The sequence below is a fragment of the Anopheles nili genome, chromosome 2, assembly GCF_943737925.1.
Source record: "Anopheles nili chromosome 2, idAnoNiliSN_F5_01, whole genome shotgun sequence".
NCBI lineage: Eukaryota > Metazoa > Arthropoda > Insecta > Diptera > Culicidae > Anopheles > Anopheles nili.
The window spans coordinates 58,817,326-58,843,889 of NC_071291.1; the positions used below are offsets into that span (position 1 = coordinate 58,817,326).

The 26,564-nt window shown below is 44.5% G+C and overlaps 4 protein-coding genes across 5 annotated transcripts; 3 read left to right on the top strand and 1 right to left on the bottom strand.

The window, feature by feature from the left end:
• The first annotated feature begins 1,846 nt into the window (after nucleotides 1-1,846).
• LOC128727020 (uncharacterized) lies at nucleotides 1,847-6,617 on the top strand. Its single transcript, XM_053820879.1, has 5 exons — nucleotides 1,847-3,031; nucleotides 3,202-3,401; nucleotides 3,623-4,027; nucleotides 4,130-5,627; nucleotides 5,691-6,617. The coding sequence occupies exons 1-5, from the start codon at nucleotides 1,847-1,849 to the stop codon at nucleotides 6,615-6,617; spliced, it is 4,215 nt and encodes a 1,404-aa protein (XP_053676854.1).
• Nucleotides 6,618-8,796: 2,179 nt separating this feature from the next.
• LOC128720255 (serendipity locus protein alpha-like) lies at nucleotides 8,797-11,013 on the bottom strand. Its single transcript, XM_053813915.1, has 4 exons — nucleotides 10,918-11,013; nucleotides 9,244-10,858; nucleotides 9,063-9,161; nucleotides 8,797-8,987 (listed from the first exon to the last, which is right to left on the bottom strand). The coding sequence occupies exons 1-4, from the start codon at nucleotides 11,011-11,013 to the stop codon at nucleotides 8,797-8,799; spliced, it is 2,001 nt and encodes a 666-aa protein (XP_053669890.1).
• A 465-nt stretch (nucleotides 11,014-11,478) lies between these two features.
• On the top strand, nucleotides 11,479-13,610 carry LOC128720147 (glycosylphosphatidylinositol anchor attachment 1 protein). Its single transcript, XM_053813794.1, has 4 exons — nucleotides 11,479-11,847; nucleotides 11,914-13,178; nucleotides 13,243-13,408; nucleotides 13,484-13,610. Exons 1-4 carry the CDS (start codon nucleotides 11,479-11,481, stop codon nucleotides 13,559-13,561), a joined length of 1,878 nt encoding a protein of 625 aa, XP_053669769.1. The 3' UTR covers nucleotides 13,562-13,610.
• A 2,314-nt stretch (nucleotides 13,611-15,924) lies between these two features.
• LOC128721369 (glucose-6-phosphate 1-dehydrogenase) lies at nucleotides 15,925-22,403 on the top strand. 2 transcript variants are annotated; one of them, XM_053815115.1, is made up of 6 exons: nucleotides 18,426-18,497; nucleotides 19,073-19,247; nucleotides 19,819-19,988; nucleotides 20,566-20,712; nucleotides 20,794-21,011; nucleotides 21,104-22,403. In XM_053815115.1, the coding sequence occupies exons 2-6, from the start codon at nucleotides 19,151-19,153 to the stop codon at nucleotides 22,161-22,163; spliced, it is 1,692 nt and encodes a 563-aa protein (XP_053671090.1). In that variant the 5' UTR covers nucleotides 18,426-18,497; nucleotides 19,073-19,150; the 3' UTR covers nucleotides 22,164-22,403. The 2 variants fall into 2 exon arrangements, with proteins under 2 accessions (XP_053671091.1, XP_053671090.1); XM_053815116.1 differs by lacking the exons at nucleotides 18,426-18,497; nucleotides 19,073-19,247 and adding an exon at nucleotides 15,925-16,020.
• Nucleotides 22,404-26,564: the final 4,161 nt, after the last annotated feature.

The window sequence follows — 26,564 nt, forward strand, 5'->3', positions numbered from 1 at the left end:
AAGGAGTGTGGCGTTGTGGAGCAAGGAATTTCATTTAAAAAAGTAAGATAATTGTCGCCTACTTCCATGTAAGGCGCTGTCTTGGGAATTGCGTCATGGGTTTGTTATTTGAAGTTTATCTTCGAAACACGTTTTTGGTAGCCAGCGTGGTATCAAGGCTGTTGCGATGGGGTCAAACACCCCTGTAGTGGAGCGCTGATAGTTTCATAAGTTGGCTCGTGATTCTTGAGTCATCAGCTTCGAACCCTACACACCCATAAACGTACATGATGGAGAAGTGTTAACACGTTCCGATATTATGCAAATAAATCCCATACCGAACAAACAAACGATCGTTGGTGCGCGATTATCATTATTGGTTGGTTTGTGATAGAAAGCGACGCTATAGTGAGCATATGGAATATTTTAAACGATGTTGCTGATCATGATTTTTTGTTCGTTCGTTCTAATTCGTAAAAAATTTGTTCCAATTTTTGTTCTAAGTGAAATATAAAATCCTTTGCGTGAACGTTTTCTACAGCGTCAACTCATTCGGCTAACTAAAATGTATGTTAATGTTGACCGATCGAAGGGTGCGAATCGCTTGTATTTAACAGGGGCGCTCTGTCTGCACAACCTAAGGATGTTGATGTAGCATTTTGTAGCATTTGATAGATAAGAGAAAAATGCATATTTGAATAGCAAATGTGTTATTTTGGGTTTTGTGGCTCTCTTTTCTTTCTATACTGACGACACTTTTTCGGTGTACATAGTGTGGTAAGGTCATTTAAATCGCATGACGCGCGTGCAGAACGTCTGGCGAAACATAGTCGCATTTTTTGGCGTAAATAATGAATGAATGTGTTTGAAATAAACATGCTATAAATAGACCAAATGATTATTTTTGCAAGGTACTATCCGTTGTAGGTCATATTACGGACAGTTTAAAAAAAACACAAAGCCATCATCGATAAATAAATTGATCGTTAATGGATTTTGAGAGAAAAAAAAATTAAGAAAAGAGTAGAAGCAGGAGAATGCTACTGTGTGTGAAATGGGTAAAAATTCATTTTGAAGTCATAATTAAATGTATTTGGTCATGATACAGTTAGTACCTGACATCATTCGAGAGGCTATAGTTGCTGAATAATATTTGAATTATTTATCAACCTAGCTTTGCTATATGTTACAAGGAAACAATCAAGTATTTGTACTTTAATTAAAGAAGTAATATCACTTCAATTTATCTCTGCTATACACTTAGCACATATACTTCTTGCATTGTTTATTGTTTAAATGATACACAGTTAGTATTTGAGTAGCAAATACAAGCGCTTGATTGGAAGGTGCAGAGAAATTCTTTTTTTTTATATAAAGAATTAAAAATGTAAAAGAAATTTCGAAACCTATTTGGATTTTATTTGCTATCCCTTGCCAAAGAGCTAGAATGTTAAACATATTGAATGTATAGCATAGTAAATATTACAATCAAAGCTAATATTAAGCTCCATTGAAGGCATGAAACAATGCATACTGTTTTATGGATTTATTTTATTTAAGGAAGATATTTAAGCAAAAAGAAACAGTTGATTAGAGAAACAATAGAATATGCTGTGTAACGTAAATATACATCAATTTTTCTTATTGCCTTTATTGAATTTTGTATAATTGAATGATTAAGTGTAGTTTTCATTTCAATTCAAAGTTTCATGAGGGTAAAAAAAAAATATAATTTGTAAATTTCTCAATATAAATATTCTGTTAATCTTTAAATACTTAAAACAAATTAAAGTGAACATGATGTTTTTTTTTCTACTTTCGTTTCAGCAATCATTCGTTATAGTACAAAAGCAAGCAATAAGTCAAGATGAACGATCTCACATGTCTAAAGTCACTCCGAAGGGAGCTGCGGGATCTTGACGTCCATGATGTGTTGCAGGATTTTCTCCATCACCGTGTGTTCAACAACGACGAATTAACGGAAATTTTAAACGAACCAGATGAAACATTAAGACTGGACCTGATGTTCATAAATCTAGAGTGGAAGCAGCAACGGGACCCACAAATAGTAACCCGGTTCATGAACTCATTGCGTCCCTACTACGACTGGATCGTGGAACTCTGGGAAAAGAATCGCAATAAAGAAACGCAAGAGTACAAGCAATATCTGTCATACAGGAATGAAACGTCGATGCCGTCGCACGATGCGATCAGCTTGTACCGAAAGGATCTACGGTGGAAGATCCACAAATATCTCATGTCACTGCGACACGGTGCTTCCGAGCATCGGTACCTGTTCATCCATGGAAAGATGGGCACCGGAAAGCAGACGCTTGTTTGTCAGGCCTGTGATGATATTACTATCGTAAAACGTATGGACTTCAAAATCTTCTATTTGGATCTGGCGTACTGCCGATCGAAGGAGTCGATTTTGGAGATGCTGGAAAAGTTGTCGGTGCAATTTGGCGAATCGATCAAGCCGGAAGAGAGAGGCATCAATTACAGCTATCCTTCGAACATGATCGATTATTGGAAGCGCACGTTTACCCGCCAGTTCGACAAGATGTTTGCCGAAAGTCTGCTGGTGCTGGCGCACGTGCGCCATGAGGAGTTAATCAATCACTTCGATTTCAAGTGCAAAACCGTCGTTATCACGAGCAATAAGGATGTGCTGCGTGAGGTCAGCGAAACAGAACAATTTTCGGTAGAACTGCCAAAGGGTTTTACGGAGGAGGAAGGCCTGGAACTGTTCGCTAGGGCACTGAAAAAGAAGAGCACCATGTTGCCCTCGGAAGCAACAGAGCTGTGCCGCGCTTGCCAGGGCAATCCGTTCCTGATTAACCTGATTGCTCTGCGTATGAGCGAGGAATGCAAGAACGAGATACCGGTGAACTGGCAGCAGCACATCGACAATCTGCAGAACTTCAGCATCGGCAAATCGGAGAAGATCACACGTACGATCGCATCGACGTTGGATCAGTTCACCGAAGAGGAGAAGCAATGCTTTCACGATCTCGTGATATTCCGGGACAACGTGCCACTATCGCAGCGTGTAATGTTTTGTTTTTTTTAACCCTTTTCTTTTGTTGTTTTGTATGTAACATCCTTGATCGTTGCATTCCTTGCGCCCGATTAACTAACCGTGTCACACACATTGCCTCACTGAATTAATTCACATGCTAACGCTCCACATTGTTTCTTTGCACACTGTCATGGATCTAGGTGCTGGAGATGTACTGGGAAAAAGATAGGCAGACGACGGAATGTATCCTGTCGAAGCTGGAGCGTAGAGGGCTGCTGGAGAAGCGCGCTTGTAAGAACAAGATGTTTTACATGATGCAATATATATGTTATAACGAGATAAAGCATCCACCGGGCACAGATATGAAAAATCTTCATCGTCGTCTGCTAAACCGCTATAGGTATGCACGCTTGTTCTAATGCAACACCGAAACATTTGTACACCTTCGTCACATTAACACACGCGGTCACAAAGCATCCTTCCTTTTGGAGAGACTTCCCAAAATGACTTGCGTAACCACACCGTAAACTAATACCCTGACAAGTGCTTGAATTAACAGCGCATTTCGTCCCGGGATGTAACACGTATTTAATTCGTTTTTCTTTTTGCTTACCGAAACAGTATCCGTGAAAATCTCAACAATCGGAGGGAACTCGAGCTGCACAATGAGTTTCCAAATGATGACTATTTCCACTTCTACATCGCGTACCACATCGAACAGGCAGACGAGCTTACGCTGTTCCAGGAACTGTATCAGGACTTTGGTTTTCTTGAGCAAAAGCTGCGCATTGCCGGGCTGGCGAATACGGTAGGTGATTTGCGGAAGTATCAGCAATACATTTTCCCGACTGAGGAGGATAAGGATTCCATCATTGACACTCTGATTGGCTTTCTGATGGACGCGGAGTGCTTACTCTCGGAGGACTCGCGACTCTTGCAAAGAGCGTTAAACTACTCAGGGAAAATTGCTGACATGGCAAAGTTGCAGATCGAGAAGTACAAACATCGTCTGTGGTTTCGTGATGTGTGAGTATCTGAGTATTTGCATTGTTTTACCAAATATAATGGGCTGGTTTGTTTTCTGACACATTTGATCTTAAATGTTTTTCTTTTTATCTGTTCTCCTAGCACCCACTGTTTCGAATCATCGGTTGTGAAATTGTGCCATCGTCCGGTGAAGGTGCGATTCCAAGACTCGAACCACGTGTTTGTGTCATTGGCAAAAAAGGATATACAACTGTGGAATCTCACGGTGGAGTACGGCGTCGAACCGATGGAGCTAACAGGCTGCGACGGTGACCAAATCGTGGACATGCAGAAGATAAATCAATTCCTGCTGGCACTCAACCGACGAGGTGACATAAAAGTGTGGTCCACCAAAAACCTCCCCGAAAGCTCGGACTATCGCATGCTGAACAGCTACTCGCGGGAACCAGAAATGACCCTCAAGATAACAAACGGTTTTAGCTGCTTCTGCGTGTTGAAGCAAAACGATCGTATGGAGCTGATCGCGATCAGCGAGTCGGGTGTACTGTGCGTGTACAACGTGTACACGACCGTGTTCCGCACGGATAAGCCGGACATCAAGCTTCCGACATCCATACAAAACGCGTACATTTTGCTTCCGTTGAAGGATTTCGAAAATCAACGCGACATTTCGGTGAACCGCTGCCTGTTTATGACCCAAGGCCACGGTGAACCGATGGCGGTAATATTTAACATGCGCACCACCAACGTTGAGTCGCGATTTGTGGAACCGGTGGCGCTCAACGTGTACCAGGTGCCGGAAGGTGTGATCTTCGTAAACGAGCGGCAAATTCGCTTTCGAGCGGGAGGATCGTTCGAGCTGGGTGAGCTTGTTATTGTGTACGAAACCAAGCACTGCAATAACACGTGCAGCGTGCTTACGGAAGACAGACGATACATCGTGCTCGGCACTGAACGTGGGATATCGATTATCAACCTGAAGGACGGGGTGGAAATTCGGCGCATGAACATCAGCCACTCCATCGTTGATCTGGACGTGCTGATGATGGAACCGAGCATGTCGCACGTGTTGCTGGCGTGCATCTCGAAGGATGGCGAAAACGCGATGAATCTCTACAGTCTGTTTTTGGCAACCAACAACCAAGTCGTCAGCAGCCAGTACCAGCTTGAAGGAACGACGGTGTTTCTGACCCGGCTTAATGACAATCCTGTCCTGTTGAACACCATCGATCGCCACTGCAAATTGCTGCAAACTCCGCTGTGGGATAACGATTGGGGCGTGCAGCATGAGAGTCGGTTTGAGAACGAAAAAATCGATGCACTTGTGCACTGCCTGATCAAAACGCCGTCGGCGTACTACTTGGGTTTGGAGAATGGTAAGGTGCTGAAGATGTTTAGCTGGGACATCGACGTCGTTCCAGAGGAAATTGTCCATTTACACACGGAGGTCACGTATTTGGATTACTTTCCGTGCGACGCTTATATGACAACGTCGGAGATCTTGGTAGTGGCGGGTAGAGGGTGCTGTAAAATATTTATAAACGATCGCAAGGAAACCGAAATTGCAGAAACCATTCGAAGGTGTTACCTGTTGCATGAGCGCTTTTTACTGCTAATCGGTGAGCGCTGTTCTATACAGGTAAGTTTGTGTTAGCCATTCGTTATGGGTTCCTTTTGTAAATGTATTGTTTTTTATTTTCAGTTGTATGATTTAGAGAACAAATCCTTGGAGCTAGTACAAAAGGAAACCGAACGGTTTTACGGTGCTTCGGCTTACCATCAGCTACCGAGCCCTGCACTTATCCTGTGCACAATCGATGGTATAGTTTACCATCTAGGCTTACATCAGAACGCGATCAAATCCTTCGATCTGGCGCCTTTCGACGAGCTTCTGACGGTGAAACCATTGCACCGTACCAGCACCGTAATTTGTAGCTGTGCCTTATCGGCGAACGGAGAGTTCCTGGCGATTGGATGCTGCGATGGTCGCATCGTGCTGCACCAAAGAGAATCGAACCGGCAGCTGGGTGTGTTGGACTCGCACCAATTCCCTGTGTCGGAGCTGTACTTCAGCCATTGGAGCGAACCGGGCTCACCGAACATCTTGATCAGCGTTGGTGAGCAGATAGTGTTCTGGAACGTGGACTACCTTAGCAACAATCAACCAGCCGAGAGTACGTCGTTTGTGCGACGATCGGGACGTTTCAGCACCCGAAAACCAATACCGGAGTCGATGTTATCACCCAGCGATAGACGCCGTTCGTTTGGCAGTAATCATTCGGGATTTTCTACCCCTGTCCAGGGTAGCCCGGTACAGCGGAGCTTCTTTGGCGAGCGCTCGGAGGAGTGGGCTCACTGGTATGACAAGCGAGGACCTTCCAATAAACCATATCTGCTATCGTGCATCAAGCTGATCGGGCGAGCGACGCGATTGATCATGAATCGGGAGTTTAGTGAGTTTCTTACCATGGACGATGAGGGATATATTCACTTTCTGCGGCTTTATCAGCCGTCCTCCAACCATCAGTTGCTTTCACCGCCAGTAACTTTTGGGGTGCGATCTCCTGCTGCCACGCCACAGGTGATAGCAGTGAGTAGCGGCACAAATGTCACGCACAATCTCATTTGACGGTTATTAGCAAGCGAACGAACCTGGAGGGTCAGCTGCTACTACATCCTATTGTACATCTTCTACACTGCCTGTATGCGGTAATACGGTAACGACGATGGCAAGGAAGCGACTATACTCATAGCATGGTTTGTTCGTTTGCTTTTACGTTTACTCGTGTTTTCGTTTATTTTCCTCTTCTTTGTGTTCTACCGTCCTATTATCCTGTATTCCTACTATGTTACTATGTCTGCATTTGTGCCAAATAGCGAGGATTTGTTTGGCTTTCCAGTCTTTCATTAGCATTTAAGGTAGAAGACTCTCTGGTGCAAATACCCGTTGTATTACAGTCGAAACTGTGTAGTAAAAATCGAATAGTAATAGTGATAAACTCGTTTCAGTACTTTATGTAAGCCGTAAAATGGTGTTAAATTTATGTAAGCTTATATTTCATAGGTTTTATGTTTCATTATTGCGTAGTTAGTACGCGGAAATTGTATTGTGCATACATCGACTGACGTTTTACACCTTAGCCTCTTTTACGAAATATTTGAATGTTAGATAACGATTGAAACGATAGACGATAATAGAGTGTATGGTGCAAGAACGATTTTTATATGCATTTCCTTTGTATTGTACAAATTTGAAACAAAATTTGCTCATACTATTGGTGCGTTCAAATAGTAGTAGCAGTCGTTAGGGCTAGCAAATGAGGTATACAACTGATATACATTCCTTAGAAATAAACTTTTATCATGAAATACTACGCGTTTAATGCTCATTCTCTGCGAATAAATAAATTTTAATTACATTTTTATACAAATACATCTGTCTGTGTTATTATTCAGTTCATCGTGAATCCGAACAACATTACAGTTGCACTTATATTTTATTAATTGATGACTAGAAAAGAATTTAATGACCCAATCCATAAATCTCCAATTCAATTCACTCGATCGGAAATTGCATTTTCGATCTCTTTAAGGTGCAAAATGGGGTATTGATCCGGAAAAAATAAAACGAGGAAATCCCGAGAAAGGTGCGGAAAACCTTAAACTCTCCAAAACCCTCCCTTTCAATGGCATATGGCTGCATCCGTGCGGTTCGTTTCGTTCGCGATTTTCGGAAGCAGAAAAGAAAATTCTTGCGGCGCACCCTGCACTTGAGAGAAGGAATTTCAACGTGAAATTTTGCTATCCAAATACCAGCTATAATACCAGGAGAGCATGCACCGCAGAGGTTGCTTCTAGCCTGGTAAGTGATATGCCACTAGAGGTCTCGCTCTCACGCATTTGCCATACTTGAGTGCTTTTGGCGAGTTCGCACTAGCCTTATGGATGGATATAGCCGTTCTTTCCTGCGCATGATTATCCGCATCCTATCTCTTTTGCCATCGATCGCTCTACGTTGTAAGCGCACTGTGGGATCCTGCCGGCTATAAACCGTGCGATTGTAATCGAGCATAAACTATTTAAATGCATATGCAAACTCAATTTTCAGCGCAAAACAAATAAGAATGTTGCGTTGAATCAATTTCTGAGACAAACATAAACGATCTCCAGAACATTGAATAAGTTTGTTATACGAAAATAAATGAATTTAAAGTGATGAAATTAGAGCAATATAAAAGTGTCCGTTTTTCGCTCATTGCTCTATAGTGCAGCGGTGATCGGTTCGCCCAATCACAACGCTCAGGCAGAACAAAAGAAAACATATGTTTCTCCATGTTTTGGGATAAACTTTATTCTACCCACGCACATTTGGCTGTCGTGTTATTTAGCGCTGAACGTTCCAAATACGCAATATATTAAATAACAAATTTTAGAGGGCATTTTAAATCTAAAATCCTTTTGAATGTTAATAGCAGCACTAAATGTACACCTTTGCCACGAACGGAGATATCAATATACGATAGCTATGAAGTATTTACGAAAATTTAGATCTGCAAAACCGCAAACGAATTAAATCTGGAAATTAATGACGACTGAATGAAAGGAAACGCAATTCCCAAAAGAATAGTTCGTTTTTGATAAAACCGGGTTAATCTGATGGTACCAAATAAAAAACAAACTTAAAACCTAATTCACGAAACTACGTTAGATTTAGCCCTGTCAAGAATTCCTAGCGAATGTACAAACCAATAAATGCTTACTGTTAACTTTCATTTGTACAAAAGGACACATTTTACATTCAGAACGAGCTACAGCTCAGTGTATATGTTAATTCTTATCTTATGATTATCTGCTATTGCTATCTCCTCATTGGTGATAGATTTACGATCAATCGTCATTGCATCCACCATCGAAGACGGTGGAGTTTCAGATGCAGTCTTTTCTGATGACACTGCTTGTGAGAACGTATGAGATAAGTCCGTAAGTTCGTCGAGTATTTCTGCATCAAGAGAAAGAAACAAATGCATGATTTAGACACATCGTATCTGTTACAAAACGGAATGGCAATACAAACTTGTGATCTGCAAATCTACATCACTTTTAATGCTCTCGTACATCTCGGCTGTCTGGATGCGTTGTTGCTTTTTAAACATCGCTATTCTGAGGCTGTTTCCTGTGTTGAAGGAAAATAGAAAACAAAAAGCATAATCACGTGACTCGCAAAATCGAACAAATTTCTACATAGTGAAACTTACTGCGTAACGGCTTTTTCCTAATTGAACCTTTTTCAGGAGTCGTTTCGGCACGTTTTCGTCGGTGATTCATGATATCGGTGAACGTATTAATTTCCAGCAAAGACGACGCCTCCAACCTACTTTTTGCGGGTTCCCCACGGCGGCTACGATAGAGAATGTTAGTGGCGGATAAGCGACCCTGGCTTACCGAAAACAGCTCCTGGACACAAGCTTCCACTTCCTGCTGTTTTGGAGAGCAACCCGGCAGTGAAGCGGTTTCCCATTTGCAAGTATCGGCGTTGTTCGAGAGCGCTTCTTTCGCAGATTTGTTATTACTGATGGCCGCTTGAATTTTACGCAATTTTCCCAACAAAACCCTGAAGCGTTTGATTATGCGAGACGATGCGATAGTTGCATCTCGTTCGGCGCACGTAACGATCGCCCGACACTCCAGCACCATTGTTCGATAATCGGCTAAATGGATATGCAGCAGTTCGTCCTCGAGCTTCATCTCGGAGGAGTTCGTGTCCAGATGTTGCTGAAAAATTTCCACCTTGCGTACCATTTCGAGCGCCTGTGTGAGGTCAAAACATTCCCGAAATGTGTCCAGTTTGGCATCGATCTGCTCAATCAGAGCCAACGCGAACGCGTTACTGTCGATAATTTTATGCACGTGGTGGCATAAGTTGGCGGTTTCTTCTAGCCAGTGCCTTTCCAGCAGCATCGTGTTGTCGTCCGTTTTCAAATAGAGCGAAGGAATGAGGTATGAGTCCAGCGCTTCGATCGATGCCAAACAGCTACGGATGGCGGATGATACTTTCAGGTTGTCAGCGTACGAAATAGCAAACAAGCCTATTTGCATCAAGCGTTCGACGAAAGTGTCGAAGGGTTTAGTAAGCTCGTCCATTTCATCCTCGGACACGCTAGAGGTCATCTTTGCCCTCAGTTCGGACAGTATGCGCCCGTCGGTATCACCAAATGTGTCGTATACAAGCCGCAAAAGGCATTCGTTCACGTGAATCTCCAGCTGATAGATAGCGCTCTCTAAAACACTAACACGCAGTTTCTTATTGCTGGAATCCTTCTCGCTGCTTTCCCGCTCTAATCCCAGACATTCTTTGAGAACTTTTTGGCAAAAGCTAGTTACGAGTTTCCTGTCTTCTTCGGGGAGCACGTTGCAAAAGCCGAACGTTTGAGATATCAGAGCTTCAACGACCGATCGTATGCGACCGCTTTGCACTATGACTTCATCGTATTTTCTCTCATAGTCATCCTCGACACATCCTTCCTCGCTGGCAACGGTTAGAGGGCTGATCAAGTTAAGAGCAAGATCTAAATAGCTCACAAAGTTTGAATCTGTCACGCTTTCATAGGGACCGTCATTTTCCAGCACGTCCTTTAAACGCCCTAAGCACCAAATTATTCTGTCCAGAAAGCATTGCCTCGTTTGAGGGAGTCCTAGTTGTGGTTCCGATTGCGATTCTAGCGTTATCGTTTTCTCTAGCCATCGAATACAGGTTACGATCTGTGAGATGCACAAGAAGCACGTTTCAAGCGTCCCCACGTGTCCGTCTCCATCGAAGATGAGATATTTGTGCACTATGCGCAAGAGACGATGCAACTCGGCGCAAACGGTCTGCAAGGTAAATTCGTTAGTGCATGCATATGTTGAAGGCACAATTGCCGTTAGCTTACATCAAGCCATTTGATTCCACTCTGCTCAGAAGCTATAAACCCTTGGTAGAGGATGTCCTGTGCCGTTTCTATGCACTCCAGAAATTCTGGAACCATTTTACGAACGATTTATAACAAATTGTGCAACGAACAACGCGCCACAAACGACAACAACATTGAATTTAGATTTTAAAAACACAGGCTTGTCAACGGTCGTGATCCTTGCCGACATTGTTGACGTTTGGGCTCAGGATGAAGGAATAGAAGGTGGGCTCATTGACATCAAAACTTGCATATTTTACTGCTTCATGTATTGTAAAACGTATCAAGAGGGTTGAAAATGTTTCATTTATCATTTTTACAGCATGAAATGCAATATAAAATCAAATATACACGCATTTTTCAATAGATACAGTTAGTGGTGAATATGGTTTCTATTCACCTCTTATATTGTTTATTTTTGTTGTCTTTGGGCACCATTTGACAGCCGGTGGTTGTTTACAAAACATTTAATGCATTTTTGCATTGCTCTGGCTAGGACGTTCGGATAATCGTAAAAAGATCGTAAACAAAGGCAACAGGATGGGTTTGCTCACAAATCCATCCATTTCGCAAAAAGCCAAATACTGCCGGAAGCTGGTACGCTACAATACGCCGATTTGCCTGGGACTGTATCTGTTGGGTGTGGCCTTTTTCTGTGCGTTACCGGATGGTAATTTCAACTCCGCAACGTACTTCTCGGAAAATGCACTGCTGCCGGGGCTGGTCAACTCAGAGCTTGAGATGGAAACGGTAAGCCTGGTTAAGTCGCTTTCCGCGGAGCTCCAAAGGGAGCGCGAAAATCACCCCAAGGGTGTACCGTACCCGTGGATTCTGGCAAAGATGCGCCGCTATGGGCTGGAGACGCACAGACATAACTTCACTCTTACGTATCCTTTCGGAGGAGGCAAGGTAAAGCGATACGATGGAGTATGGTCGCACAAAAAATTAAATCGGTTATGATTTTGATCATTTTAGCAATTTAAAGGCGAAAACATTTTCGGTATCCTTCGTGCACCTCGGATTGCATCAACGGAATCCATAGTGATAAGCGTGCCGTACCGACCGCCGGAAACCGTTCACGAAGACGTGTCCGCCGGGTTGCCGTTAATGCTGGCTTTCGCTGACTTTGCCCGCAAGAAGAAGTACTGGGCGAAGGACATCATCTTTCTGGTCACGGAACAAGAGCAGCTGGGTATGCAAGCGTGGCTGGAAGCGTATCACGGGGGCGACGAAGGACGAATTCTCGACTCGGGCATGTTGCGAGCACGTGCAGGATCGATTCAGGCAGCGATAAACCTGGAAGTGCAGAGCCTAGACATCAGCCATATTAATCTGAAAATAGAAGGTCTCAACGGGCAGCTGCCGAACCTGGATTTGCACAATCTCGTGCAGAAGCTGTCCTCGAAGAATGGTATCATCGCGGGCTACAAGCAAACGTCGTCAAGCCCGAAGCGTTCGTACCGGTACCAGGACAAGCTGCTCAACATGCTCGCGATGGTGTTTTCGCAAGCCAGCGGTGTTCCGACGGGCAACCATGGCTTGTTCCATAAGTACGGCATCGAGTCGCTAACCCTGGAGGCCGTGAAGCGCGACAAACCGCAGCAACAGTTCCAAGATGTCGGTTCCATGCTGCGAATCGTTGAAGGGGTCAGCCGCAGCCTGAACAACCTGCTGGAGCGCTTCCATCAGAGTTTCTTCTTCTATTTGCTCGTCTCGAACGATCGTTTCGTTTCGATCGGTGATTACATGCCCAGCCTAGCGCTTATGGCCGGATCGCTGCTGATTAAGGCGTTCATTCACTACCTTTCGATATACTACTCCGGGGATGACAGCGACAAAGACGACGATGAGAGCGCGGATTTGCAGCAACAGAAATCGCTGCAGATTGGATACTTTTCCGTTGGAATCAGGTTGCTCATGGCGCATTCCGTCGGCGCGTTGGCGGTGTTTCTGCCCCACAGCTTCTGGGTGAGGCAGTACGTGTACGAGGCCAACCTTTCCACGCAGTCCGGCTTGTTCAATGTCTTTCTGGGGGTATCGGCGATCGCGTTAATGTTGCCCATACTAGGCCGATTGGATGGCATAAACAACGAAGCGTTGCATGTCGCTGTTCTACTGGAGCTAGGAACCGCCCTGTTGGCCGTGGGTATGCTCAACTTTTCCCTCGGTTTCAGCCTTTCCGTGTTCCTGGTACCTTTCGTCATACTGATCCGGCCGGGATTTTCACGGGCATCGCAGTTGTAAGTTAGAAGCTCCTTCAAACGCTTGAAGCACATGGCTTATGGTTTTTTTTTCTGTTTTTAGCCTAAATAGGCTTGGCTGTTTGCTGATACATCCGTTTGCGGTTCTGTACTTTGTGGTAGTTGGCCTAACGTGGTGCCATTTCCCGGAGCTTGCCCTTAAGCCGCTGCTAAACAGAGCGCTCACTGCTTCGATAGATGCGTTAACGTACTCCGTGGTCGATTCGATGGTGAGTAATTTAACGTCCAATATAAATCGCTGTCGGTATGAATATCGGTATTTTATCTCTTATTTTACCCCACAGATCTACGGAAATTGGCTGTTCGACTTGGTGTCCTTAATTTTCGTCCCATGCTGGATATTATTGATGTCATTTTTCTAAGCCTAAGGCACACCGAGAGCTTACGCTTGTGAGGGAAATAAGTTAATAAAACATAAAACCAAAATAAAGAACAAGTTACAATTACGGTACCAAAATACTGTTCTGTTGAAGAAATATTATTTTTGCTCATTTCTATCACATCACACGCTTTGGTGAGTTTAAGAAAGGGCATTATCTTGACCCCTCGAATACCTACTGTCGGATTCACGATGCTTTATGGTGATAAAACTATGCTACATGTCCTGGGCAACGATCTTTGGGGAAGGAATGAAACCTGCCACAAGCAAATTGTGAGGTGTTTGTTTATTTGCAAAGAGTTGTTGTTCCACTTTTGTGCATAATGTAAATGTAACCAACCCCACGCCCGTCGCGTGCCCAGAAAGCTGCCTCGCGGAACTCATTCTGAGTTGTTGACTCTCGTGTCCTACATCCAACGATATCGCCCCGTGGCTTTCGTTGTCGAGGATGCAGCTTTGTAGTTTTCCTGCTATTCCGTTATCTGGCAACCGCCAGGACGAATACCTTCGCTTGCAATTTCGTCTGCATTAGCTTGCCGTGTGCATGTGTGTGTGTTTCGGCTGCAGGCAAGACTAGGAATACGAAAGGACGTTCCATCTGGTGCAGGTGGAAAAGTTATGAGCAAAAGTAAATATAATCCCGCGCACAGAAGTCAGCGCGCTTCTGCTGAGAGCACTGAACAGAGGATTCAACGCATATCCCGCGTATCTCGGTGACTGTACGTCCGGAGTAGCCTGGGGGTGGGCAGGACTTCCAGGACCAAGGCAAGATGTACTACTCTCGGTATCGTTTCTAAGGGGTGGTTTCGTGTGCACACACGTGTGTTTCCTAGAGAGCCTTCCTTACGAATTCGACTGCGTTCTATCCGGATCGCTTTTTTCTTCTCTTGGCGATAGATGATGCGGGAAAATATGAAATTATGCTAATACCGGGGATGGTATGAAAATTGAAATTCTTCTCACCACGCTTCTTCCCCGGGTGCATGCATGCATGGTTTTCTGCCACCGACAAAAAGGGCACACGTGTTTCCGTGTATTGACCGTGTAGGAAGTGCATTGAGCGTTTTGAAAGAGAGCATTGATTTGCGCCTGATGGATAAATATATATTTTCAGAGCTATCGTTTTTGCCAGATTCTGAAGTGACTTCAAAACAAGCGCAAAATGAATGATCATTAATAATTGGATCGAATTTGTTTAATACGTGAAACTGTACGCATATAGACTGTAATATAAAAGCGATATTTAACAAGCACTTCCGTGCTAGATATAGTGAAGGGGGTTTCTCTCTAATATACTGAAACATTTGAAGGAATCTCTTTGATAAGAAACGACCGGCACACGTTATCGGCACACAAATCACCGGTGTTTGCCGATGTAAGCGCGTAATAATGAACCTTGGCTAGTGGCGAAGTAAACGCGAGACTTATCGTTGGACGATGATACTTTCGACTGGTTAAATAGAAAGCACTATTTGCTGCGGCTGAGGGTTGGAGTGCATTACTAATGGGTTTTCATGATAAACGATATCACTTTAGATTACGGGATTCCATCGCGCTGGAAAAGCGCACATGGGTTATTATACCGTGGTCTCATTGGAGCATGTAAGATGAAAAATGTTTGAATTTATTTGCTGTTAACTGGGTAATTTTTTAAATAAACATTCCGTATAGTTATTAACTGTTTGATTTGATTGCAATCATGTTTTATTGTACCTTTTTTCAACCGAGAAATAGAGATAAAACACGTGTGGTGAGTGACATTGCTGGAAGGAATTCAAAAACGCCCTTGCGAAGGGTCGAGTGATCGCAGATTGATTTCAGAGGTGCAATGTTGGAGCTATTAGCATTACAGGGGTTGCCAAACGTCACGTGATAATTTCTTTTATTACATAGAGTTAATATCCGATGAAGTTATATTACAAATTTAATTGATCAACCTGATACATGTGCTGTTTAAAAATCGCTTGATCTGCATACGATCTGTACGAAAATCAGTCCTATTTTCAAGTAGAATGTTCGCTAGTGCGACCAACCCTGCAAGCAGAAACCTTCGTCTTCTTTTCTGACCGCCCTGTGCACGAAGCCGCAAGTGAGAGGCCAATACGAAACGAGCGAGAAAAAGAAAACACAAAAACCGGCGATCAGCGGTTGGGCGCAAGATTACGTCGCGTACGAGACGGCTTCAGAGAAGTGATCACAGTCTGCTTAATTTTGACGTTCCATTCGGTTGTGTATTTTCTCGCGCGTTCCGGTTCGATCGCGGCCATAGTTGCGTGACTAGTCTGCGCGTAGTCGGATTTTCCTCGTGCGTGTTCCGCCGGTCAAGGTCAATCCCAACCCCATTGCAAGGCACGTTGCGTTGCCCTAAATCACTGTCTTCCAGCACCATGAATCCTGCTAAATCAACGTCCACTAACGGGCCCATCGGCTCAATGGCCACAGGTAAACAAAACGTCCCTTTCCGAACTGGGGTGGGAATGTAAATATACACACACGCACAAGCGCCGCGTCATCTTTCTGCGGCGTCAATGCAAGATAACAAATATTCGCGTCACCGTTTTTGTCAAGTTGTTGACTCGCGACAGTTCGCGGCAGTCCAGTTGTGGACAACCATCTGGATAAAAAAGGGCTTCCAAAGAACGCATGGGACAGGATTAAGGATTGGTGAAATCCTTGAGCAACATCACGTGATCCTGGCCGTCTAAATGGGGGAGACACGAACGAGAGAACGATCCGAAGCCCCCGGAGTGGCTGCGAGATAAGGTCAGAGCAAAAGCGGCTCGCTGAGGTGTTCTCGAGGCACCGAGAAGGTCATTTTGTACCCATTGTGCCCCGTGAAAAGAGATCGGTTTGGGTTCGTGGTGAATGTGACTTTGGGACAAGGGTAAATTCGCACGACCGCTTGGTCGCGATAAAGCGGTGCTCTCGCATTAGTCATACGTCATTCGACGCCATCGCGGGTCAGCCGGCTAACTTAGTTTAAGTCACCCGGGTAGGCGGCAGTGGTGGCGCACACATGGCGCGATGGGGGGTTTTGGGTCGTGGCTGGAACCGTTGCGCTTGGGAGGATATTTTTTTGCGCAACCAAAACACTGGAGTTGTTAATGTGAAGCGGAAAGTGTGAAATTGTCGGTCAATCGAAGTCAATGTCTCAATTCATAGTTTGATATATTTTATGTTTTTTTTTGTTAAAATTTAATAATTGATATTATATTCACACAATCGAAATGATGTTCAATGATAGTCACATTCCAAAGCGTGTTATTTGAAAACAACACAAACCTTAAACAAAATTTGCAAATTTGCAAAAACTCTCTTTAAATTGACACCGCGCGCAGTGTGTACGAGGCTAATTGCGCCGCCATGTTGCATAGCAACGGGCTGTTGTTGTTATGGCATGCGAATAGCGTCGTCCATTGGTTATGTTTACGTTTCAGATTTCTCCTACCAACCTGCTTCTACCCCGAAGGCCAAGGGCTTTAGGCGATGCAATTCTCTCGGCATTCGACCGGTTGGTTGATTCATCCGATCGGTCCACCTAAAAGTGAATGGATCTTCAGCTAGTCTGGTGTGAGATGGTTTGTTGAACGAACAGTGAGGCAAATTGGAGGAGCTGGTTTGTCTGCGATTCGTTACTGTGATCAACCTAATCCGGGGGGATCGAACATCGGGAAAGCTAGAGGTCATCGTAGGTGATCGTTAGCTATTTTGTGAGGGTGCTACTGGTGTCTTTGAGGCGATCTGGCGCCTTTAACGATTGATTGAAACAATGTACTTTAAAGTAGGGGAAATAGAGCTGTTTCTTTTTGGGATGTTTATGTCGTGACGATCACTACACTTATGACCTCAAAAACAGCACTTCTGATCAAGAGTGAGTGCTGTTTTGCTTGCATAGAATCGTTTTTAATTATGTGGTGTTTTTTGACATCGTTTTCTGGGGCTTTTTTTTAGTCAATTTGTTAACTTTATTGTTAACTTGTAAATGAAGATCAATTTTTGTTTGGCTCATCAAATTGCACTTGTAACATACAGTAGCTTTTATGGAAAACATAATGGATAAAGAAGAGATATAAAGGGAATAATAATGAATACAACTCATAATGCCACTCAATGATAATTAGATAAATGTTTCGTACTAAACTGTTGTATAATTCAGTGGATTACTAAACAATTAGATTCTGTTGGCAAACATAATAAATAAATATGATTTAATATGATTGCATTACTTCAATCATGCTGTTTGTATCAAGCTGTGTGTACAATTGAGGTGATTATGACGTCAATATGATTCTTTGTCATACAGAGCACTGCTTATTATTTGCTCCACACGTCGAAGTTGTATTAGAACATTCGAAAACACTTTATAATGATGATGAGGCAAAAAGATTGATAACAAAAAATAGCATGATATGAAACACCATTTTCGTTGATTCATGAAGGTTGAGAATATTTGATTACTTCAAATTAGAAAAAAATAACACATTTGAACTAGGTTTTAAAACAATATTTTAAAAGGTGTATAAACTACAATCAAAGTAGATATAAACTCCCGCCGCTGGAAGCACATTTGTCATTTGTTATCCTACATTCACTGCCACCGAGTGTTTGTGGTAAATATTTACCCTCGGAAATGGCCGTCGAGCAAAATGACTGGCCGGTTTTCTGAGCAGCTCCCACTCGAACGAAGCGGACCGTGTGTGACGAATGTGTGTGCCGGTTCACTAACTCTTATCTTTTCGCGTATTTTTTTTTTCCCATTCGTTTGTTGATCGATTACATCTTGGATCGTTTTTTTCCCAATTTTGTGTTGCCAATTTACGTAATTTCTGTTCGACACGCTGCCTCACGAGATGCATTAAGAGCAAGGGGAGATCGAAAGGATGATGAGTTTGCCAAATCGCATCATCAGGGACGGACAGGTTCGTGAGGTTCAAGACGGGCCATGAAGAATGCTAGCCAGCACTATCCTTGCGTCACATGCTCGAGAATCGAATGACTTCGGGCTTTCAACAATTGCTTACAGAGGCCAGTCGATCGTGCAAACAAAACGGAAATGATGGCTGAGTTTTCTTATCAACGGAACCACGTTGCAACCACGTTCAAACGATCCCAGCGGCCACCGGGAGAACGCTAAAGTGATCGTCATTGGCGTAAACGCAGACGCGTGCCGAACACGTGACCTGAACCGCCTAACGTTCTGTCGGTCGGTAGGATGACGATCAGGTCGCGTCTTGCGTGGCTTTCGTTGCGTTTTACCAACAGGATTCGTTACGATTGCACCCCCAATAAGGACACCGGTGGTGGTGGAAAATTTATTACATTGCATGCCTAAGCTAACGGGCCTCTAACGACCTTACGCCACATACCGGTCGAAGAAACAGGGTTCAAATCAACCGCTGGTGTGAGACCGATCGTTAGTGTGATGATTGCACTCTACGCGGTTCCACGCTGTGCGTTGTTTTGTTGTTGTCTGTATTCTATCAGTTTATTACAGCGCCTTCGAAATCCTTCATTGTTTTTCTCCTCGGTTCAATAAATCGCCAATGAGCGCTCGCCCGTGCCCAGCTGAGCTATGAAACGGCTTCATTCGTGGCTGCGAACCGTGATCAGTGCACGTGCGGAGACATTAACTGCAGATCCCGCGACGATCGACAACGCAACGAGATCCTGTAAGTCTGGCACAGTGCGGGCCAAGGTTTCCCATGGGTGGAAGAAAATGCACAAACTGGCATTAGAACATTGCGGGTTCATTTGGGCATCACGACTCCTCGCAGATGGGTGATTTAAGCAGAGGAATTTCCCTCGATCAGCCTTTTCCCGTAGGCCGGCTTCATGGTTTGCTGATTTCCCCTGGATATATGTTTGCGTGCCACGATGCCTCGACGTCACTGTTGGGTGTCTTTTTATAGCCGAGAGTGAGGCGTACAAAAAAATCGCATGTGTATAGTGAAACGTCTCGCGAATGGTGCGTCGCGCGCGCTAATACAATGCTCGAGCGCGGTTTGCTTTAGTAGCGGCAGGGCCGTACGAGTGTGAGGATCGTACACGACAAGGTCGAAGTCGATCGGGACTGCGGCTTTTTCCTCCAAGCCAACAACCAGCAGCCAGAGAATCGCTGGCTCATTGTGCTGCCACCCGTAGTGCTAATTGTTCTTAATCAAACGCTTCTGTTAAATCACGTGCTTGGTTTTTTGTTTTATTTTATTTCACCACTTCTCATCGATCGCCTTGGGTGGACAGCTTCCGGTGCCGGGTATCATTCCAACAGTCGGGATCCCGACTGTGAGTCGCTGGACGGTGAGCAGGCCCTTGCCATCATCCGCCGGAACCTGAAATCGAGCGCGATGGACACGGAAGGTACGCACTTCGATGGCAGCTATCCGCACGTTTTCGTCGTGTTTGGAGCATCGGTAAGTAGCGTAAGCAGGGTGTCGAACCTTCGCAAACCCCCCGTAGCTGGGTGTGGTGGGGCTTTCTGATAATTTATGGTAACAAAATGTGATCGATTTTACCTTTCGGGTTGAACCGCGCGGAATAAATTAACGCCGCTTTGGACGTTGGTGGATTGCAGCTCACGAAAACACAGAACCAAACTTTTTATGTGATGGAAAAAATGTACTTCATAAAATGATTGCTTGTAGGTAGCGTTGTGGTTTGTTAAAATTATATATTTTCATTAGGAGTTTCGTGCCTGGTAAAGTTGTTTTTTCTAAATATTTAAATTCAATCCATTTTTTTTTTATTTCACGTTATAATTGTCCTGGGTTGGGTCATAATAAACCCCAGTCATGGGTATGAATATGTTTTTCCTGCAAAATGTTGCTAAATACGCGCGTAATAGGAAGATCGTTTACAAACCACGTGCGATATATGATACTCTTGTGGTTTTGTTCGATCTCTAAAGTTTCATTGATACTTGCTCGCATACAACACAGACTTTCGAAACACAAACCGATCAGCAGTATTATATTTGTTTGTTTATTACAGGGTGATTTGGCGAAGAAGAAGATCTACCCTACGCTGTGGTGGTTGTTTCGCGATAATTTGGTACCGTCCGACACAAAGTTCATTGGGTACGCTCGCAGCAAGCTCTCTGTGGCCGAACTGAAGGAGAAATGCCGCCAATACATGAAGGTACGACCCCGAGGACACCGGGTGGAAAGCGTAAGACAATCGCACAAATTGAGCCAATACTCTGCACACCACCCGTTTCAGGTGAAGGAGGATCAGGTGGAAAAGTTTGAGGAATTTTGGTCACTAAACTTCTACGTCGCCGGAAGCTACGACGCGCGGCGTGACTTCGAGCTGCTCAACCAGGAAATCAGCAAGTTTGAAGTGGGACGTGCCGCAAATCGGCTGTTCTACCTGGCGCTGCCACCGTCCGTGTTCGAATCGGTAACGGTTCACATTCGCAACACGTGCATGGGCGAAAAGTAAGTTTCGTTTATGATTGCCGGGCGAATGGCTTGCGGGTTGCGCAATGTTGCGGCGAATAATTTACATTTGCGCTTCCGCTTTCCACCAGGGGCTGGAATCGCATCATCGTCGAGAAACCGTTCGGTCGCGATGCACACAGCTCGAACGTGCTGAGCGCTCACCTGGCGAAGTTGTTCAACGAGGAGCAGTTGTACCGCATCGATCACTATCTCGGCAAGGAGATGGTGCAGAACTTGATGACAATACGCTTCGGCAATCAGATATTCAGCCCGACCTGGAACCGGGCGCACGTGGCCTCGGTGCTTATCACGTTCAAGGAGCCGTTCGGGACGCAGGGCCGGGGTGGGTATTTCGATGACTTTGGCATCATCCGGGACGTGATGCAGAACCACCTGCTGCAGATCCTGTCGCTGGTGGCGATGGAAAAGCCGGCCACGTGCCACCCGGACGACATCCGCAACGAAAAGGTGAAAGTGCTGAAAAGCATCAAGGAGCTGTCGATCGACGACGTGGTGTTGGGTCAGTACGTCGGGAATCCGGCCGGTCCGGATGAGGACTCGCGGATGGGCTATCTAGACGATCCGACGGTGCCGAAAGGCTCGGTAACGCCCACGTACGCGCTAGCCGTGCTGAAGATCAACAACGAACGGTGGGATGGCGTGCCGTTCATACTGCGCTGTGGAAAGGCGCTCAACGAGCGTAAGGCGGAGGTCCGGATCCAGTACCACGACGTACCGGGGGACATCTTCGATGGGAAACCGAAGCGAAACGAGCTGGTCATTCGCGTGCAGCCGGGTGAGGCACTGTACGTGAAGATGATGACCAAATCCCCCGGTATTACGTTCGATATGGAGGAAACCGAGCTGGATCTGACGTACGGCCATCGCTATAAGGACGTCGCGTTGCCGGATGCGTACGAGCGGTTGATACTGGATGTGTTCTGCGGTTCGCAAATGCATTTCGTGCGATCGGACGAGCTGAGTGAAGCGTGGCGCATTTTTACACCACTGCTACACTACATCGAGCGCGAGCGGCCGGAACCGATCAAGTACATTTACGGTTCTCGCGGGCCAAAGGAGGCGGACCGGAAGTGCGATGAGAACAACTTCAAGTACTACGGCTCGTACAAGTGGCATCAGAAGCATTGAGAGCGCAGACGACTGCCTGTCGATAGGGGCACAGGAGACGTTTTACAGGATGTGTTTATTGTCGAATTTAAGACATTAGCCTCGTAGAAGGATAGTTATTTATTTATACACGTGCACGTTATACATTCTTCTACTGTTGTATCATTCCTTGTGGTTGTTGATAACATTTTTTCGGATGCTCGTTTACAAAAGCTAAGCAATGCATTTTTGGATTAACAATGTTTTTTTATAATAAAAGATTCCACGCAAAGTTCATTCCCTTTTTCGAAAAGGCTCGTGCATCATTTATCCATACTCCGCCTATTGAGCGATTGAAGCATAAATATTGATTAGGAATAGATCGGTGCTGTCCAGTGACGCTTTTGTTCGATTTCGTCAGAATTTCGTTGAAGCAAAATCGTTCCCATTTTCCCCGTGTACAGCTCTGTAGCTGTACAGGATGGCATAGGAAAATAAATCAATACACAGCACAACTTTTTTCACCGTTGGCTCGTCTGTCTCAAGAAAGGTTGCAAAAATACGCCGCCCATATTAAGGTCAAGGCAGAAAATTGGAAAAAGGAGTGATTTGTCTTGTCATCATCATACACAATTTTTCAATGTGCTCTCACCGTGCACTTAATATAAGGGGTTCCGATAGCCCACGGTGGATGGATCGCATTGAACGTGCGGTCCCCCCTCAACGCCGTGGTCGGGCACGTTTTGTGCTGCCAAAGTAGAACCGAGGACAAAAGGCGTTGTGATAAATGGAAATGAACCGGTCAAGGCATAGAATTATTGATGTTGGGCAATATTTCGTTCATGCTTTCGTCGCCCACAAGACGGCGGAAAATTACCGGGAGGAGGAGACCAAAACCGCATAAGCATCGCTATGATCTACGCAGCACGAACAAAAACGAAACCGTTCAATAGATCATTTGGTGGGGCATGGAAATGTGAATCCACCCACAGCGGGCAGCATTAGCTCGATTGCGCATGAAGGATGGGTTTTTTTTTTCACCCGCGCTGAGATTTGTGGTGATTGATTTCATTTTTATACGAATAAGCAGCGTCCTGATGACAAAGTCCTAAGCTAGCTCAATTATTGCTCAATTTAGCAATGTAATCCATCATACGTAAAATATTTGCAGGCTAAATCGCAGGTCAAAGAAGTATGGCGAAAGTGCGCCTTGAAGACGTGGCAAAATGTTGTGACAATTTTCTAAACAAAAATTACAAACAAATCGTTATTCTATTACTTCCATTAACTCACAAAACGGTAAGCTACTGCTTCGAGGGTCTCTCCTAAAATGTACCCACAACCATTTTCTTCGTCCCTTTCAGCTTAACCAACCGGGTCCGATATGGCGCACGACTTCAGGAGCCACCAAGAATCGGTCTCATTATGCAGGATAGCGCCGGCTAAAGTGACTTACGGCAGAAAAATGGAAAATAATTGACAGCAAACGAAGAATGATGCGACAGTGAATGGAAAGTGAAGGCATAATGTGAGCAAACTCACACAAATTCGTCCAACCTCCCCAGTGGCCGTACTTTGGATTCGCGAAATTTGTCGTTGACCGGAGCAAATTAGCGGGCGATTTTTTTTTGTAGCTCCTTTCCCTCGTTCGCAACACTCGGTCGCTTTTGGGTTCCATTTTGTGACGGCAATTTTTTTTTTTGCATTCTGACCGCTCTTGGAATGATACGGAAAAACCTAGCCGTTTAGTATTTTTCTTACCCTCTGACAAGCTGACTTGGTTGGCAAGCGTTTGCACGAGAGCGACAGGCGGCCGCAAGATCCTTGCTCACTCATCAATGATTAATGGTGCGCGGGCACCGTGCGAATGGGAACGATCTTTGCTGGCAAAGGAATTAAATTTATTAATGACCGCGCCGCGCTGCCGGACGGGAAAATGCATTGCGCTTTGCCTAGTTTGGTACGGGTTGGGTTCGCGTTCATTTTGGGGGAGGCGTTTTGTTTCGTATCTTTCTCGTCCGTTTCGCTTATTCCGGTGTTTCGGGACATTTGCGTGGCAGTGGGTTCGATGGAATATAAAGAAAAATAGACGCTGGCAGGCCGAAAAGTGTGGCATCGCGGGGTATCGGTATCATTTGTTTTCCACTCATTTCTTAATTAGATAATAAATGACTGCGAAGATGGGCAAACCGTCAGCGAATACCGATGAAATTAAATGTCACGACGAGATAATCGGTGAAGCAAATTGTAGCATGAAGTAAAGATTAAACATTGATGCTTGTTTGCGAAAAATGCTTTCTGTTCTGTATTGGTCAGGCGAAGCCAATAATGGAGCCGCCTGGTGGCTTTCGTTAATATTCGTTTAATACTGTTGAAAAGCTTTAAAAGGTAATTTTTGTAGTTTTGAAGTACAAAACATGGCAAGCTTAAGAAATAATGATGCAGTTCTTCTACCGAGGATGGAAAATACACCCCAAATAAATAAAATTTCGAGTCCAATGTTAAATTTAAGCTCTGCTTGTGCCATTTATGGAGTTTAGTAAATGCCCATATTCATACCATATTTGTACGATGATGAAGAGTATATATATACGAAAAAAAAATTACAAAATGTAATTTTTTTTTCCTCGAAATTAACGCAATCGTCTAGGAAACGCACGTAACTGGGCACAAACATTGTTCGATGGTAATAAACCATCCAGGCTGAATGGAATAAATTATATAAGCTCACGGTATGAATGGAGTGTATCTTCAGGCACAATAGTCATGTATTTGCGTACCCACACGTGGCAATCAATGTACTACACGTGCCAACCCCACGCAACCGGCAAAAGCGTGCGTGCGGATCGGGAAGCAGAAGCGAAGGAAGATTTTTAATTACTATGGGAATATTAAGCTTTATTAATAAATTTTTGCTGATGATCGACAGCTTCTGCATCGTGCCGGGGAGGAAAATATTGCCATTAAATTCAACAGTCATTTGAATCGTCGCTGCGCGCGTGTACGGCAATCCGTGCCGCATTGTGGTTGTGCTACGTCGATTGCATACCTTTCAGGGGGGAGAATCAGGACGTCGATCAGGACGCTCAACGAGGCAGGTTCGCGCAAGCGGGCCGTTATTTAATGCGCATCAAATAGAGCGAAATGAGCGGATCTGATGCAGGATGGTAATAATATTAAAAGAAAGAAAAAAACACGACACACAACACCCACTGAACACAAAGAAAACATAACATCCGATTAATGGATGAGTTCGATAACCGTGAAAAAGCTGCATACTTACCGGCGATTTCTTCATGCGCCAGCGTCGCATTATCATTCGCGTGGTGCTTTATGTTTCGTGTCGCACAAAATGCGAGCAAATGGGATGAAAAATTAAGACGAACAAAAAAAAAGATGGCACCATCAACCGGGCGAGTGGCCGGCATTGAGAGAGAGAGAGAGAGAGAGAGAGAGAGATCGAGAGAGAAAAAAATAGGCCCAAACTTCCGCAGCGGCTAAAAGCGAAAGCAATGAAAATTAACGTACGCTCGAAATTCAAATAACTGGCGTGCCGGTAATTATTTTCCTCTCCGTTTAATTGGCACTTTTTACCATCGGTCCGTTTCCGCGGTGCGTTTGGTGGCAATTTTTCGGATCCTTTTTCCAGGTAGCGCGACTTCGCGGGACTATCGATATTTGATCAGCGCTCTGCTTGGCGTTGCTGGCACGGCTTTTCGGCATTACGAAAGATATTCGGGTCCTTATTCGTTGGTATCAGAACAAATTTATAGGGTTTATTTTTTTTTCGATATTGCTCTTATTGATAACCTACATTAATAAAAGTGATATGTGCTACGCTTTCTCTCCTACTTGGCCCGAATGTAATGGATATGCTTTGGGTTATTTTTCTTGCTCCGCGTACCAGGCCAGGTGTCCTATGGCATTACATTTTAATCACGGCCGCGACCATTAATCAGCCAGCCAGCCCTCGCATGCCCGTACGCTTCATTATGGTTTATCGTTCTCTGTCTCATTATCCGCGCAGTCCGCAGTGACGTAATCGGCACGTGATTATTCGCACTTTTGGTGCAGTTTGCTTTCGCGGGATCGGAATTTAATCGATTTCAATCGCAAATGTCGCCCGCGCGGGAAGCAATCGGGTGATGATAATTTTCAGAACTTATGCTGTGGGATCTCTTTTTGTCTGTATGCTGGATTTTTGCGATCGTTTTTAAACATTAAAAAAAGCCCAACATCAACATTGAAACGTTGTTATCGGACAAAGTTTGCTTTATCCTCGAACTATTGCCATCATGGCTCACTGTTCAACGGAATGAAGCTTCATCAATCCGTTTTGTGAAAAATATTGGCATTTAGTTGGTGTGCGTTTTGTTTAACTTTGCTGGAAGCATGCTAAAGTCCAGCAGTGTGTCGTTTTTTGGTTGGGACTGCTTCAAGCTT